At 39.6% G+C, this 16,211-nt stretch overlaps 1 protein-coding gene across 3 annotated transcripts in view; it reads left to right on the top strand.

Moving 5' to 3' along the window:
* FMN1 (formin 1) overlaps positions 1–16,211 on the top strand; it is a 390,151-nt gene that overhangs the window by 358,230 nt on the left and 15,710 nt on the right. For all 3 annotated transcript variants that reach the window (XM_079126348.1, XM_079126350.1, XM_079126349.1), the window contains one exon: positions 2,585–2,734. In XM_079126348.1, the coding sequence (XP_078982474.1) occupies positions 2,585–2,734 (150 nt within the window). The remainder of the gene's footprint in view (positions 1–2,584; positions 2,735–16,211) is intronic.

Consider the following 16,211-nt stretch of genomic DNA (forward strand, 5'->3'; position numbering starts at 1 on the left):
CAATCAGTCTTCTGTGAATCAAAACTGAATTTGGAATGAAGAGCGATTTGTCTAGGGAGGACAATAGCCTAGATCTTATCAGAGAGTTGTGGGTTCATAGTCTGGCTTTGAGCTTTTTCTTAAAGGGGTTACACTGAAATTAAATGAGGCACATCCTCTGAGCAACTTCATCTTTGTCAGAGTTGCAGAGTCCAAAACCAAGCCCTGCTCTGGGACTCTGTTTGCCCTGATTCTTCCAAACAGGATAACTTGCTTTCTGAGTTCCCAAAGCAGTTACAAAAAAAAAAATCTGCAGTTTGATGTTTCTTTTTAGTTTTTAACCCCTTGCAGAGGAGCAGGCAAGGACTCACAGGGAGAGACTGCGAGAACGGTGATTGACCTTAGTTTGAGGTGGGAAAAGGGAGACCCTGGGACGTTGACATGCTTCTCTCAGGGCTCCATGATAACCACTGTCCAACAATGATGCCATTTTCTGAAGCTGTACCATATTTGCAACGTCTCCATCTCACATTCTAGACTCCAAATAATGCCGTGGGTGTTGGGGTGATCCATGAATCACAGTGATGAAATTCACTGCTCATCACCATGTCCTGCTGTAAAATAACCTGTTCTGAATTCAAAGAAGAAGTGATATTCTCTTCTCTCTTAATGCACAAGTCTATCTGTGTCTGTATAGAAGGTGAGCATAAAAGAAGAGGAGAATTGATGGTGAGCCCTCCTGGGGTGATCCTGGGGTGATACATGTTCTGATTCTGTGTGATACAGAGGGAAACTGTCTAAGGTAGAAACAGAGAAAATGACTATTTTATCTAAGTGCCTTGTCATTGAGCATGAACCACAGAAGAATAGAAAGAGCATTTATTTCCCCAGGGAATTCTGTACCCAACTCTGACAATGAATGAAGTTACTCAATCTTTCCATCGCCTCTGCTTTCTTATCTGTAAAATGAGAATATTAAAGTCATTCCCTTCCAATTCTAAAGTCCTGAGACCTTATAGGAAACTTGTGTCCTACTCCTATAGAACTCCTCCCTTATGTGTTCCCAGACTGCAATCAATATAATTTCCATTCTGAATATACTGTAGAGTGCACATTTTGGTTTTATTCGTAGTTTGACTGCCACAGCATTAGAAATCATGTCTAGGCAGAGTGGACATTGCTGCTTTCTTTGATTAATGGTTGGAATTATCAGAGAACCCCTTACGAGATTACTATAGCCCTTGCCTTTCTCCACTCATGCACTTCCAGTCTTTTAATAACTGGGGTCCAAAATTCCCTGACCAGTAGTTTTAATTTGTATTAAAAACAGATTTGTTATTTACAGAAGCACAAAGAATTTATGGGACTCAGAGCTGTAGCTCCAGCTTGGATCTCACCTAAGCGTAGCCATGGAATCAATTAACAGTTCATCTGTGAAATGTGATAAAATCTTATGAGATACATATTGCCCAATAACTGAGAATGAGATGAAAGTATGCTCCGTAATAGTAATAGGGCTTCAGGGTTTTATAATTGCCATTGAATAGAGTTCCATTAGAAACTCAGTATTCAGGATGATCACACCAAAAAACAACAACAACAACACTGTGTCTGAACAGATGATAGAATATTGAGTAATAAACCTGGCCAGCCACTCCTGCTTTGATTAGTTTCTAACACCCTAGAAAAAGGAGCTATTTAAGTGTTCTTGCTTATGGCAAATGAGCTTGTGCGGCTTGGGGTGGGTGAGGGTAAGGAGGAAAGATTGAGTTCAGAGCTATAAATTGCTACAAAGCTAGTGCCTCCAAGAAGGGCTGCTTGGGAGGCCTGGGTAGTCTGGTGTGCAGTGAGGTTTCATGGGGTAGGTCATAGTGATATCTGGGAATCTACTCTGGAAAACCTGAGTTCTTTTCTGATTAGATTGGAGATCATTTCTCAAGATCAAAGATGGTTTTTCATCCAAACCTTGCTAGTGACACAATTATATCTATTTTTGTTTGTTGGTAGATTATGTCCTTATATGGTATCAAGCTTCCAAATATGGCTCTCTTAAAGATCATATAGTCTAAGTCTCTTATTTTACCTTTAGGAAATTGAGTCATAGATGCTGAGGGTTCGACCCAAAATTAGAAAGCCAGGGTATGCCAGATAACAGATAGAACTGATTTTACTTGAAACATTCGGCAGTTTAGTTGTTCCCAATGGACATCTAACTGGCCGCTACTAATTCTGCTGAGTCAGAGTGTCATCAATCTTCCATGTAATCATTAAACACAAAATGAAGTGCAGATAAATGACATGGATTTGAGATGGAGAACAAACTCAAGAAGTTTAATCTATGTACTTCTTGGAATTATGCACGCCATTTAATATAGAGACAAGAAGTTTTCCCAATCAGGTTGCATTTCTTTGCAAATCAGTTTGGACAAATCAGTTTTCTGAGGCTCAGGGTGTACTCTAGTAGCCACAAGCCAGAGTTCCTCTTTAGAGAATAGGTGTGTGGCACGTTACCCCCAGGGTCCCTTCTCCGCACCCCAGCAGGTTTCGGTATTGACAGTTTTTCATTCTCTACCTCTCTCCATTTTTTTCTCCTTATCTGTTGCAGTTTTGAGACAACAGTGGGATATTTTGGGATGAAGCCAAAGGCCGGTGAGAAGGAGATCACACCAGGCTACGTGTTTATGGTGTGGTACGAGTTCTGCAGTGACTTCAAGGCCATTTGGAAACGGGAGAGTAAAAACATCTCTAAAGAAAGGTGAGGCTCTGAAAGGCATTAATGCCCCCCAGGCATTGATTTCCAACCCAACAAAGTGTGTCTATTCCACACACGCCAATGTTTTCTTTTGGATCAGGTGGACATCCAGGGAGGATTATTGCCTCAGGGTTCGTAGGGCAACTTGGGGAAAGCTTGCTGTCCAAGCAGATACGCTCACACAATCTGATAAGTTACACTTTCTTAACCCCTCCTGATTACTAGCTAGTGAATGAAAGGGGAGTCCTGCTAATTTGCAACAGATTGCTTCTCTGTGTATTTTCATGTCCGCCCAAACTAAATGAGGCAGCCTTGCCGTTGCAGACAGTACAGACAAATAAAAGTGAATGCTTTTCCCATTAATATACTGAACTTGCATCAAAGGGAAATCTCCGAGGCTCAGGCCACACTTCACACAGTGTTGAAGCCCCGCGCTGGATTTACAGCGTCACTTCTGACTCCCTGTATCCTGCTGAGGACATCAAACTGCGTGCCGCTCGGCCTCCTTGCAGCCTCCTGATTTTATTAGTTGGGGGTAGAAGAAAAAAATCGGCCCTGAATATAGGCTCTGTGTGTGTGTGTGTGTGTGTGTGTGTGTGTGTTCATTCTCCCTAAAGAGACTCACTTTGGACCTGTTTATCAAAAAAAAAAAAAAAAAAAAAAAAAATCATTGTTGTGTTCAGGCTGCTTCTATCCTATAAAGAGTATCATGGAGTTAGACTTCCACCAGCTCTGGAGGAACAGCTGTATGATAACATCATTCAAAGTGGCCTGGAAGGAGGAAAGTTCCACAAAGCAAAGGAGACCATTCATTTAATTATAGCAACTCTATCTCACCAAACATTGAGACCTAAAATGCTATAAGTAGGATTTCTGTTCTTCACTCTGCAATCAAAGAAAAGTATTCGTATAGTATATTTACACTCACACATGGTCTACACTGATGTTTGACCTTAAAGCACTCTTTTTAAGAACATTGTGTTTAAGACCTCCAAAATTTAGAGATTTTTACCCAGTATTAATGAGTCTTTAGATATTTTCTCAAAGAATCTTTTTTAAAAAAGTCTGTCTTTCCAAGGAAATCATAGAGCTTTAAGAATGTTTATCAAGACTGAGGATATAGCTTGTAGCTCAGTGGTAGAGCACTTGTTTAGCATGCATGAGGCCCTGGTATCAATCTGCATCTCTACCACCAAAAAAAAAAAAAAAGTTATTGTCTTCCCATCTTACCTCTTTGGGAACATGGGAATTAAACTGAGTATATTCATCATATAGATAAACCAAAGCAGAAAAAATTTAAACCTATAGCATGACTGGATAAATATGGGTGACAATAATTGTACGTTCCAAAATAGCTAGGAGAGAGAATTTTGGATGTTCTCAACAAAGAAATGATAAATGTTTAAGGTGGTGGATATAGCAGTTACCCTGACTGAGTATTACACATTGTGATACATGTATTGAAATGTCACACTACACCCTAAAATAGGTAATTATGTATCAAGTAAAATTTAGAAAATAAATTGAAGTGGCATTGTTAGGAAAATGACCTGTTGACCATATCATGAAAAACATCCTAAAATTCTTGGCACCCAACTCATTGTTCCTAGCAAGAGCAATGCTTGTCTGCTTATCTAACCCATAAAAGTAAGCTACAATTAGCTTCCACAGAATCGATTCTTAATGAGAGTGATGGAGTGCACTCCTCTTCCTGTTTCAACAGGGTAGCCGTGGGTCCACTGACTCTCCAGGTCCACACGGAGGGCCGGGATCCCAGCAGCGGGTTTGGAATGTGCAGCTTTTGCCTAGGAATTTGCATTTCCAATTTTGAGCATAGTCCTTAGTGAATATGTCCTTGAAGTCCTAAAAATGGCCCCAAAAAATATCAAACAAAAACACAGCAGAGAGGGTAATGGATTGCTTTTCATGTTAATAATCATGTTGAAATACTGAACTATATTCCAAATTAAGGAATTTCCCCCGTCAGAGAAGTTAGACCAAACTAATTGTGTGTCTGCCACAGTAGTGGTGTCCAGCCATCTTCAGAATGGACTTTTTCTGATTCCCCGTCACAGCCTTTTCAGAGTGACTTCCTGGGTACAGCTGGTGAATTGCCTGCTTCACACTCTGTAAACCAACACCTTTAAAGGGTCACGACTTCACAAGACCCTTTCCAGTTCTCATTTAGCAGTTTCAGGGGTCTCTTCTTTCCAGCCATGCTTTGTGAGATGGATCACCAAGTTTTCCCACCTAAAGCAACGTCTCCGAAAGCTAATGACAGCTTATAAAATATTTTTGGAAGCAACTTGTTTAGAAAAATCTATTGGTAAAGAAACATTAGCACATTATGTAGACTCCTGCTCTACCAGTTAAAGTGATTATCTCATAAAAGTGATCACTCAGGTTTTCTTGTGAAGTAAGGATTTTTTTCTTTTCTTTATTTTTCATCTTTCTGTCTGCTGAGGATTTTAGCTTTCAGACTATTATAATCACATATTTATTAGGGTAAAATAAGCAATATAACAAATTCTTCTATTATAATTAAACAAGAAACAATATGATTGCTTTGTTTTGACACTTAAAGATTTTGATATCACTTTTGATTAATCATTCCTCAGAAATTCATTAAATCCCAACAACACTGAATGTCAAGAGGTAACATAACATTATCAGCAAGAATAGTACAAAGACATTCCAAAAAACTAAATTCTTAACCAAGTGAACCTGACATCATATAGTTATTAGGAAAAAAAAAATGTAGCTTTTAATTCCATCAAAAGAAATTGAGCCCACTTAGTTTTAAACATGTGTGAAAACCACTCTGAAAAGAAGTATAGAGATTCCTTAAAAAACTAGGAATGGAATCACCATTTTATCCAAATATCCCACTCCTTGGTATATGTCCAAAGGATTTAAAATCAGCATACTACAGTGACACAACCACATCAGTATTTATAGCAGTTATGCTATAAATACAATAGCCAAGTTATGGAACCAACCAAGAGACCACCAACAGATGAATGGATAAAGAAAATGTGGTGAATATGTACAATAGAGTGTTACTCAGCCATGAAGAAGAATGACTTTATGACATTTGCTAGTAAGTGGATGGATCTGGAGACTATCATACTAAGTGAAATAAGCCAGTCCCAAAAAGCCAAAGGTGTCAGATATTTTCATTGATATGTGAAAACTAACCACAGTATGGGGGGAGAGAGGAAGAATAGATATCCAGTAGATTAGACAAAAGGGAAAGAAGGAAAGGAAGGGGAGAGGGGATAGGAAAAGGAAAGACAGTGGAATGAATCCAAAATAATTTTCCTATGTACATATATGAATATAACACAGAGAATCCTCCAATCGTGTACATCCATAAGAATGGGGTCCTAATTAGAATAAGATATATTCCATCCTTGTATAATTATATCAAAATGATTATCAAAATGAATTCTATTGTCATGTATAACTAAAAAGAACCAATAAAGTAGAAAATAAAAAGTCAACTAAAAGCTAAAAAATCTTTTGGGAAAATGAAATCAATAATAGTATTTTCTAAAAGAAAATGATGTTTTGTTTAAACTCTATTTCCAAATGAAATTAAAGTATTGAAAACTATGTTAGGCCACGTGAAGTTAAATTTAGGTTAAATAGAGAATATTTACTACTTTGCTTAGCATGGCTTCATGTGTACACATTAGCTTGGTGCAAAGTTGAGATAGCTGTATCTCCATAGCAAAGTAGAAACTGCCTGTAATTAAACCAGGAAAAATCTCTAAACAAATGACTGTATGAAAACTTCCAATATTCCTATCCCTCGTGAGTAGGCAATAAACTGTATCATTAAACTGGTGTCAGGAACCACTGTGGTTGAATAGAAGAGATATGATATTCATTGGGGACATGGATTTTCTGTCAATTAACTGTATCATGAAAAAAGCAATCTACTGTATGATGTATATTAATGGAATTAAATTTTCCTTGTCATTTATGATAGCCTTAGGCAAAAGTGCAAACTCCTGTGTCCAGACACGAATCCAGAAGCCCCCAAACCCCAGACTTCCAGTCTGTGCCCACCCAGTCATTGAACTACTCAGTAGCAAAACTCATCCTCCAGGGAAGCATTCCAGTCCCTTTTCTTATCCCTTCTGAGTATAGGCAGTGCTCATCAGTGAAAAGAAACTCTACCTCTAGTAGACAGGGTCAAAAATCAACATTTTAACTCTTCACTCTGCCATTAATTTATTTCATTATCTTGGGCCATTTACTATGTAGGATCCACTTGTCACTTTGGTGAAATGTATACATTAGGATGAGACAGGAACTAAATGTTGACTCTGATCTCTTCTAGCTCAAAGTCCCTATGAATCTATCAGTCTAGAAATGACTTTTCTAATGGTCTGAGAACCTGCATCTTTCATTTTAGAGATAATCCCTCTCTGCTCTTGAGCTCATTAGGGACTATATTGGAATACATTCAAGCCAAGGTCTGACAGGTGAGTGGGGAAGAGATTGGAAGCTGTCATTGTCCTCTTTAAATTGGTTAATGCCTATAATTACCTTGCCTCTCTCCCCTAGTTCTTCATGTAAAATATTTATGTTGGTCTTGAGGATCACATATTTTTAATTAAATTAGTACATTCACATAGAATATTTTCCTCTGCTCATCTGTGTCCAGCAATGCATTTGGTGGTGTATTATAGTTCCTCAAGACTGTATTTTAAGCTCAGAACAGCTTTGCCTCAGTTTTACCTTCTCATGTACTTTTATATTTGTGTGTCTCTTGATATTTAAACACTCAGTGAATTTCTGGCACATTCTTTGCTTCCCCATATTGTATCAACAGATTATCCAAGTATATGCATAATTGCAAGGAGATGACCTAATTTTTGCTGCTACCTTTATAAGCTATTCTTCACTCATTTTCTGCCTATTATGATTGTTTTGGCTATTTAATTGCTCTGGGCTATAGGTATATTTATATCTTACTTATAAGATATTTCACCATTTTAGAAATCTTAAGACTGCTTCCACATATGCCCACACATACACACAGACCACTCCCAGTCCCACAAAATGAGCTATGAATTTGCAAAAGGTGAAGAAGGCCCAGGGGACTCATGACTCCAGGAATAAAGTCTGGGCAAATAATTCACCCTGAGCCAAAGCAAACTTTAAAAGTGCCATTTAAAAAACCCATAATGGGCAAGTAATGAGTGGATAAGGAGTTTGGTGAATTTTATGTGAAATGCAAATAAGAAATTTCGTTATGCACATAGCTATCATAGCTATAATTTACACCATGGGGGAATGGATATTTACTTTGTTATTTTAGTGCAGCTAAATACCAACAGGGATATTGTTGTAAGTATATTCCTTGTAGCGATTATGGGTAATTATGTGACTGCCATTGCCTGGACAGAAGATAGTTCAGGCTACTTGGGGGTCGTCCCAGGGGTTGTTCTGAGAGCTTCCTACTGCTCAGGTTGCTTTAGGACCAAGAGTTGAGAATTTAGCACAGCCATCTCTCAGCCCACAAAGGGGCCATTGAGTGCAGGACAGACATTGCAGGTATTCATCTCTTTGCATGGTATAGTTATTCCTGGAAAGAGTTCCCTAAACTAAAATTTTTATTTATTGAATTCTGCTTTCCTACTGACTTACATACATGACCATTTCAGTAACTTCTAGCAAATGAACTCTCTTTTCCCTAGTCTTCCATTATGTAGTTAAATGGCTTATATACACCTAAATGCTAAGAAATTTCTTATTTTAAAAGGAATTTCTTAATAATGCAAATGATCACCCTCTAGTTAATTGGCAAAACTTTGAATTTTCCTAAGTCCCATTTGAAAGCAGTTCTGTGCAAGCACACACAGTAAATGCCTCAAAGACCTAACTTATGAATAAAATTATCATAAATGACAAAAATAAAACCTGCTTGTTAGTTTCCCAAGCAAAAATTTTAAACTGCCTCTTTACAACTAAAAATATTCCATGAATAAGGAGAGAAGATAGACTAAATAAGGGTAAGAATTATAAGATCATTGATTTTTAAAACAAAACACTTCTCTTGACCCTCCTTCCTCTGGAAACTGTCTTTTCCTTTCCCTTCTCACTTTTATGAGAGAGGTTTATATTCACTTCCTCACCACACTCTCTTTCCTTTATCAGTAAGGATAAAGTCCTGGCTTTCACAACAAAGACCAAAATAACTGTCATTTAACAAACACATTAATTTTTCTTTGTATAACAATCTGGTGTAAGGAGTTTAGATGTCAGGGACTCAGTTTTCCTCTCTCTTGTGGCTTCTGTCTTTAAGGCATTATCCCTAGTCACAAGGCTGAAGATGGCCCATGCCATGCCATCACACTGCTGAGTTCCAGGTGGAGCAGGGGAGAGCACACCCTGTACTTTCAGCAGGAGGAGGTGGAAGGTGCATACATCTCTTTCCCCTTTAGTCTGCTGGGGAGAACTTTGTCTCATGAACATACACAAGGGAGATTAGTTAAGTGCAGGCTTAGCCGGGAGCCATGTGCCCAGCTAAAGTGTCCTGGATTCTGTTACTAAAGGAAGCAGGAGAATGGTATGTTGATACCATTGGCAGACTTTACTGCATTTCCTAATTGCAAAATCAGATGGCTAATCCTGCCACTGCTCATTTTAGATGCTGTAGATAATTTCTTCTTTCTTGAAAGGCCTCATTGCTCTGGTGGTATACTTGCTTTCTTTCTGTGAAGGTGACTGCCCCTGTCTCTCCATTAACCTCTCCTTTTCTTCAGTTCCTTAACCTTGCAAAATTCCTTTTGCAAGGTTCAGGTCTGTCTTCCTCCTTTCATCTCTACACACTCTCCCTCTTTAGTCCCAACTATCTTCACAGCTTTGCCAAGGCCTTTCAAGTGTTCCTATCCAGAACTGACCTCCTTTCTAAATTTTAGATAAATCTCCTATTACATCCTTGGACATTGCCAAAGATGCCCAACCCTCATCTGCAGTTCAGCACGTCCCACCTGGAAGTCATTCTATCTCAACTGAGGCCTACCCCTCAGAGATTCTCTGACTTCTAGTTGCAACACCGTCCTCATAGTAGCAAAAGACAGGCAGGAAACCTAAATGATCTTCAGTGCTGCAAGATTCACTTTTCCACCTCTTGCTGACTTCTTTTTTGCTCCTCTGAGGTCATTCTTCTTTGCCTTAGATCCACAGTGGCTCTGTCCTAACTCAAGACCTTGTCATCTCACGCCTGGGTTATTGAAATATCCTTCCAGCTGTTCTCTCTGCCTATCGGTTTTCTATTTCCTCTGTGATATCCCTTAACATTGCATCTAGCTAACGGTCAAATCAGAAGTTAGATCATATCAATCTCTTTAAACATATTCTGTTGTTTCCCATTGCTCATGAATCAATGAGATGAGGACTATACTTTCATTTATTAATATTTTGAGTCCTCCCAGCAACTCTGAAAGATAAGGATAAAAGTAAATGAAAAGGCATAGTCTCACTAAGAACCAATTAGAATGAGGATAAAATCCTGTGGGGCTTTTGTTTTTGTTCTTGACACCAAAGCCTGAGCTCTTTCAAGTATTCCATATTCTCTCCCAAATTACAGCATGACCCTCCAAGAACCTGCCCTGAACCTACTTTGTAGCCTTGTTTCCTAACCACATCATAACATAATGACCCCTTTCTAGTTCTCACACCTGAACCTTCTTGCTTTGTGTTCTTATAGATAATCTTTTTACTCTGCATCTACTCTGCATCGTCCACAACTGTTTCCTGATCAGAAAATAATTATCCTTTAAGGACTAACTCCTCCACATCCTTGGGATTCACTGCTGTGCATTTCCTCTAGAAAATGTGTGAAATTCTTCTAAGTTAGAATAATTACCTTTTCCTCTGGTCTTTGGATAGAATGTTTCTCTAACCATCCTTTAGCATTTAACTTATTCCAGCCTATTATTTTAGCAGTTTGTGTGTCCCCTTCCATCTCCAGGACATAAGCTTGTTCTCCATTGTATCTTCTATGGTGCATTCTCCAGCACAGGACCTAAAACAGGTTTATTGGCATAGAGAGGGCTTCACAGCATGTTCAAATGGTAGCAAGTGAGCATTGGAAATCCCAGGTGTTATGAGAGTTTGGAAGAGAAAATGATCCAGAGGAAATGTAGAAGTTAGGGCTTTTGGAGAGTGTTTAGCTATAGAAAGGACACCCTCAGCAGAGAGTTGAAGGGAGACATTGAAGTCAGTAGGGGAATGTTGGAAATCAACAGCTCACAAACCTGCCAGATCTTCAGAACCACCTGGAGAGGGTTGCAAGTGTGTAAATAGATCTGCTGAATCAGAATCCTGGGAGTTGGAGTCTAGAAATCTGTGGTTTTAGAAGTTCCCCACAGGGATGGCAGAGCAAGAATATATGTGCTTGATTGCCTTAGTAAATGCTTTGACTTCATTGACTCTTCATTTAAATGTAGAAAATAACTTCAGAAATGGGAAAGCGGAGGGCATCTTACCTTACCTCACCTTATCCTTAGACAAGTTTAGGGACTACTGAACTTAGTTGATCTGGTGTCTCTTAATTTCCTGCAGTTTTAGGTAGGAAACAAGCTACAGAGTGATAAAGGAAGGGGTGAGAACATTCTAGAAGGTCACATTACTTGGAGGAATCATATTGTATGGTCCCTGGAATCAGCTTACCTAAGTGCTCTCTTTTCGGTAGGTCCTTTTCTGAGTGCTTTATCTACATGGTTTCTCCTATGTTTGCATATTCCCAGAATGTAAATGTACACCACTAAATTTAAAAATAAACTTCAAAAATATCTGTTAAAATTTTAACTTAAACACATTCTTTTAAAATATCTATTATGTCTTAATTGATACACAAGCTTTGAAAAATTCTGTAAAGACTGTAGTCTAGTACTCACAGACAATTTCCATGACTTTTCTCCAATCTCTCTGAGCTCTCTCTTCTCCAAAATTCTGGGTGTTTATTGTGTCTCCAGTTTGGGCGCTTAATGATTTGTTTTTCATTCTTTTGTTGAAAACAAATTTTCTTCCTTATGTTAAGTGTAGGATCCCAGAAGATAGGTGCAATGTCTTACACTACTTTGTTTTCTCTTTTACTACTTCTGTTTCCTTATGCATAGTAAGTGCTCAATTAATATTTTTGAACAAATAAGTGATCATAGTGTTTTCTTTTGCCATATTGAAACTGATTATGAGATTTGCTGTCTGCTGCTGAGAGATGAGACATCTTATTTATTTGGATTTTGGTGGCGGAATTTCTCAAATATATCCCATATGGGTCACTTTTGCCTAAGAATCTAAGATCTTAATAGCTTTGTTAAAGAGAATAGACATGTTCAGAACAAGAAAGATTAGTTGATGGGGTAAAACAATCACCTTCTCTGTTCTTGATTGCATTACTTTCAATTTGTTTAAAAAAAAATAGAAAAAAAACAAGGAGGTGAAGATCCCTGGGATTTATTGCTGTGCCAAGCCTCAAACCTCTTTGGAGCTCAAATCAGGACCTTAGAGAGCATCTGTCCACACTCTATTTCTCTAGCTTGGCAGAGAGCAATGGAAACCCAAAGTAAGTCTCCTTCATTCAGCCAGAATATTTCTAAATTACTTATCTGTGGGACTCCTGACAGCTCCCGCCTTGGGCAGAGATGCACGAGGGGGCTGCCCGGGTAGTATGATTTGAGGGGCGCCAGAAAGGCTCCCTGTTCCAGACAATCTCCCCTGTTTCCTCCCCTTTCTGTTTTAGTCGCTGTGCAAACAGGCTCTGATCAGTGTGAGTTTTCGGTGAGACTCGGTAGGTGGTACAGATTTCAAAACGAAATGGGGAATCAGTGTCAGCAAGCACATGCATGTCTTCATTATCAGCGCTAGAAATGTCTTCCAAAGACGAACTGTGCATTTCAATCTCATTTGCAGGTTTATGACACAGAGCCGCCCTCTCTTTCCAAGCTGTCTCCCAGGCCCTCTCCCTGAGTGAGGAGAGGCAGTGCTGTTACCTTTCACTCTGCACCTACATCTCCGGGTCGGCTCAGAGTGTTATGTCTACCAAGTGCAGAGTGATTGGCTTTAACTGATCGGGCATTCCAGGGCACGTCTAGCCCCCCTCCACTTCCACTCCCCTGTGGCCTGGAGGAGAAGCTCTGCAAACGGAAGCAGCCTTTGTTCTGCAATTAATCACTCCAAGTCAAAGTGTGTTTGGGTACTACAAGTGATAACCCATAAGAAGTACCAAGTGGCTGAATCCTATAACTGCTGAAATTCAGTCTCCAAGAGGACTTCCTTAGTTGAAAATAGAAAAATATTTTACTGAGGAATGGGATGTGGAAAATAGTCAAATTTAGGAAGTAGAAATGATAGGCTAATTTATCATGGAATAACCTTTTGAGGACAGATCCTGATGTGTGAGCCGCTTAGTCTTCTAAGCCTATGACTTGCATTATGTTCCTGCCAGTCTGTCTTACCACGGCAACCAGTGAGGCTGACCTGGTGGCGGGGGCATGAGAGTGGAGGGGAGAGGGGTAGCCAGGGTCAAGGGTCAGACTCTGAGGAGAGAATGGGCCTAGAAGAGTGTGTGGCCCCGTTGGCCTGCCTGAGTTACCAGAGTCATATCGTCTATGGTCTTTTCCTGAGTTTAATTTTCTTGCCCTTTGGAAATGTTCCACATAGGCTAGTCAGTGATGTTTTCATCAGCTGCTACAGTGAGAGAGAAATTTCCCTTTACATCGAGGAGCTAATGAGTTTGGTCTTCTTTGTTGTTTGCTTTTTCACTGACAGTAGAGGTACTTTACTTATTCCATTGACTTTCATAACTATAACCATGGGCTATGGTGGTAATAATCAGAATTCAGAAAAGCCTAGTGAGTGAGTGCTGTCAGGAAGGGTAGAAATAACAACAGTCCCCACAGCCCCTGCCAGGTCTCCATGATTGCACTTATTTGGAATTGAACCTGGACATTAGCCCCTTTTCCTATGGCTACAGAGGAATAAGTCGACTCAACAAACTGGTGTCTGGACTTTGTGGTAACTTACACAGTATTAAAAAATATTAATGAACTCCATAGGGCAGCTGAGAGAGAGCTGAATGTAGCCACATCTTTCTCAAAGCACATTATAGCCTCTGTGATGTTAACACCATCTATGTTTAAAGTAATCTTTATAAGGAGAGTATCAACTTGTTGCCCTGTTTTCTCTATCTGAAGTGCCATAATTCATATTATAGTGAATTTTCTGAGGCCACAAAGTCCCTTCCACTCCTCTCTAAGGTCTGTGAGGTGCTCCTTGTGCCATGTCCTATTGTTACTTAGTCCAGGATTGCAGATCATCGCAAAGGAGTGAATAGGAATTTGATCTTTCATCTCTGCAGTTGTTGATACCACTTCTCTGACTTTTTCTCCTAAAGGAGACCACAGGAGTATCATCATTTACTTGGAGAAGATGCTGGCCCTTATAGGGATTGGTACCACCAACCCACATAGACTAGACAGACTGGCTAGTTATTTATTTTACAGATGTTAGGAGGTGCTAGGACCTTTCCATTCCACAAAGACCTTGTCCACCCTTCAAAGGGCCTGAGGTCACAATCAACAGGGCCAGTGATGAAGGAATTTTTTTCATGTCTGTGGCTTATGGTATTCCTTCATGTATTTCAAAGTAGTCATCAGAACAAAGAATTCTTGAATTTGTTAGAGATAGTCTAAGTTCAGCTATCTTTACCTTTGAGGATGTCTAGTGGTAGAGTGGCTTGGACCTTCAACTTTGATCATCCTGCTTTTTAGGGCACTTGGGTACTCTCTATAGCATGCTAAGAGATGCATTTCTACAAAGGTTGGCATACAGAGCATACTCAGCCCATTCTTTAGACCATTTTGACCTCCTCCTTTAGTGAAGAGTGATACTAAGTTCTTAAAAGATATGTACATCACAGCTGATCTGATGTCTTACTTTTCCTGACACACACTTCATGAACCATGTTCCTCCAATGCCTCCCATTTCTTTGTCTTCACCCACCAGTATTTCCAAAGCCATTGACACTGAGAGTCATGGAGGAAGTACATTGTCTGCGTCGTGCCATGACGTCTTCAGGTCACATGACTGGATGGCTGTTCAGGTTTCCTCTTTGAAGGTAGTAGCACAGTGATGGCATCATACCTTCTACATTTGGGCTCATCTCATTTGTCCTCACAGGTCTGTGACTGTTTGCCAGAGATCGGTGATCTCACAAACTTAGAACATTTCTGGAAGGTAGCAGGCAAGGGATAATAGTACTGCTGGCCTTGTTTTGACTTTTGTGGATTTAATGGTTATTAGATCCCAAAAGCTGGAATCTGATAGCTATGGCTGTCAAAAGAATCATCCTTTATGAAGCCTCATCATCTCAAATCCAATGTCTCCAAGATATCTCTGAACAAATCTTTTGAAGAGGCTTCTCTTGACACTGTTCTCCTCCAGAGGAAGATTTTTTTTCGTTCCCCTCTAAGAGCTCCAGTAGGTCCTTTTAAGTTTCATACACAGGAGTTTTCAGCTTAAATTAAAAAGAAAAAGTTCTTCTTGATCAAATGAGTACATGCATTAAATTTTAGTAAATAAAACAAAGCTTTTCTTACTGAAGCAGAACTTACAGATGTTGCAATCTAGAGGGATCCTTAACTCTTCCCCCTCTCCCTGAAACACCTTTGGTGAATAACACCCTTTACAAGACAATTTGAAAACACTGCTCTCAGCTCTGATTTTTACAGTTGTGACAAGGTGTGAACAATCCAAACACACTATTATCCCACTCCCTCAATATCTCTTTATTGGATGGTTTTGCTCAATCCTATTGTCAAAATGAAGATGCTTCTGTTATTAGGAACTTGATGATGATTCCAGTATCTACTGATACTAATGGTGATTTTAGTATCTGATGATTTTAGTATCATAAACCAATGAAACAATATTAACAAAAAAAAAAAAAAAAAAAGGAATTACACTTCCTCAATCCCGTGGATGGTTGGATTCTGAATTGGTTTGGTTTAGCTACAGCCATATAAATCTAGCCTATAGAGAGCCCAGAGTGTGCTCACTTTTAAACTTTCCCAGAAAAAAAGGGTACTATAGTGGGGTGCCTAAGCCTCTATGGAAAGGCATGTGACTGAGTGCAGCTTCCCAGGTGCCTGTGACCTCTGCTATCTAATGGACTGAAGAAAAATGATGATTCTGTATATTGTCCAGCTCTTTTCAATGCTAGGGTGGGATCAGTGTTCTCATGCAGCTTTCCATATTCCGAGTAAAGGCAGAACTTCCTCCCCAGGTGATCCTGATATGAAACCAGGCTGTAATCCTTCCACAGCCAGGAGCCTCAGAGGACATGCTGCACTGTCCTGCTCATGCCTTTCCTCAGCAGACACGGCAGCCAATGCAGTCTACCAAGGCCCTCCCAACAACTCCTAGGGGAGTATAGGCATTGTCATGAGAAAGAAGAGAG

The sequence above is a fragment of the Sciurus vulgaris genome (assembly GCF_902686455.1).
Source record: "Sciurus vulgaris genome assembly, chromosome: 2".
NCBI lineage: Eukaryota > Metazoa > Chordata > Mammalia > Rodentia > Sciuridae > Sciurus > Sciurus vulgaris.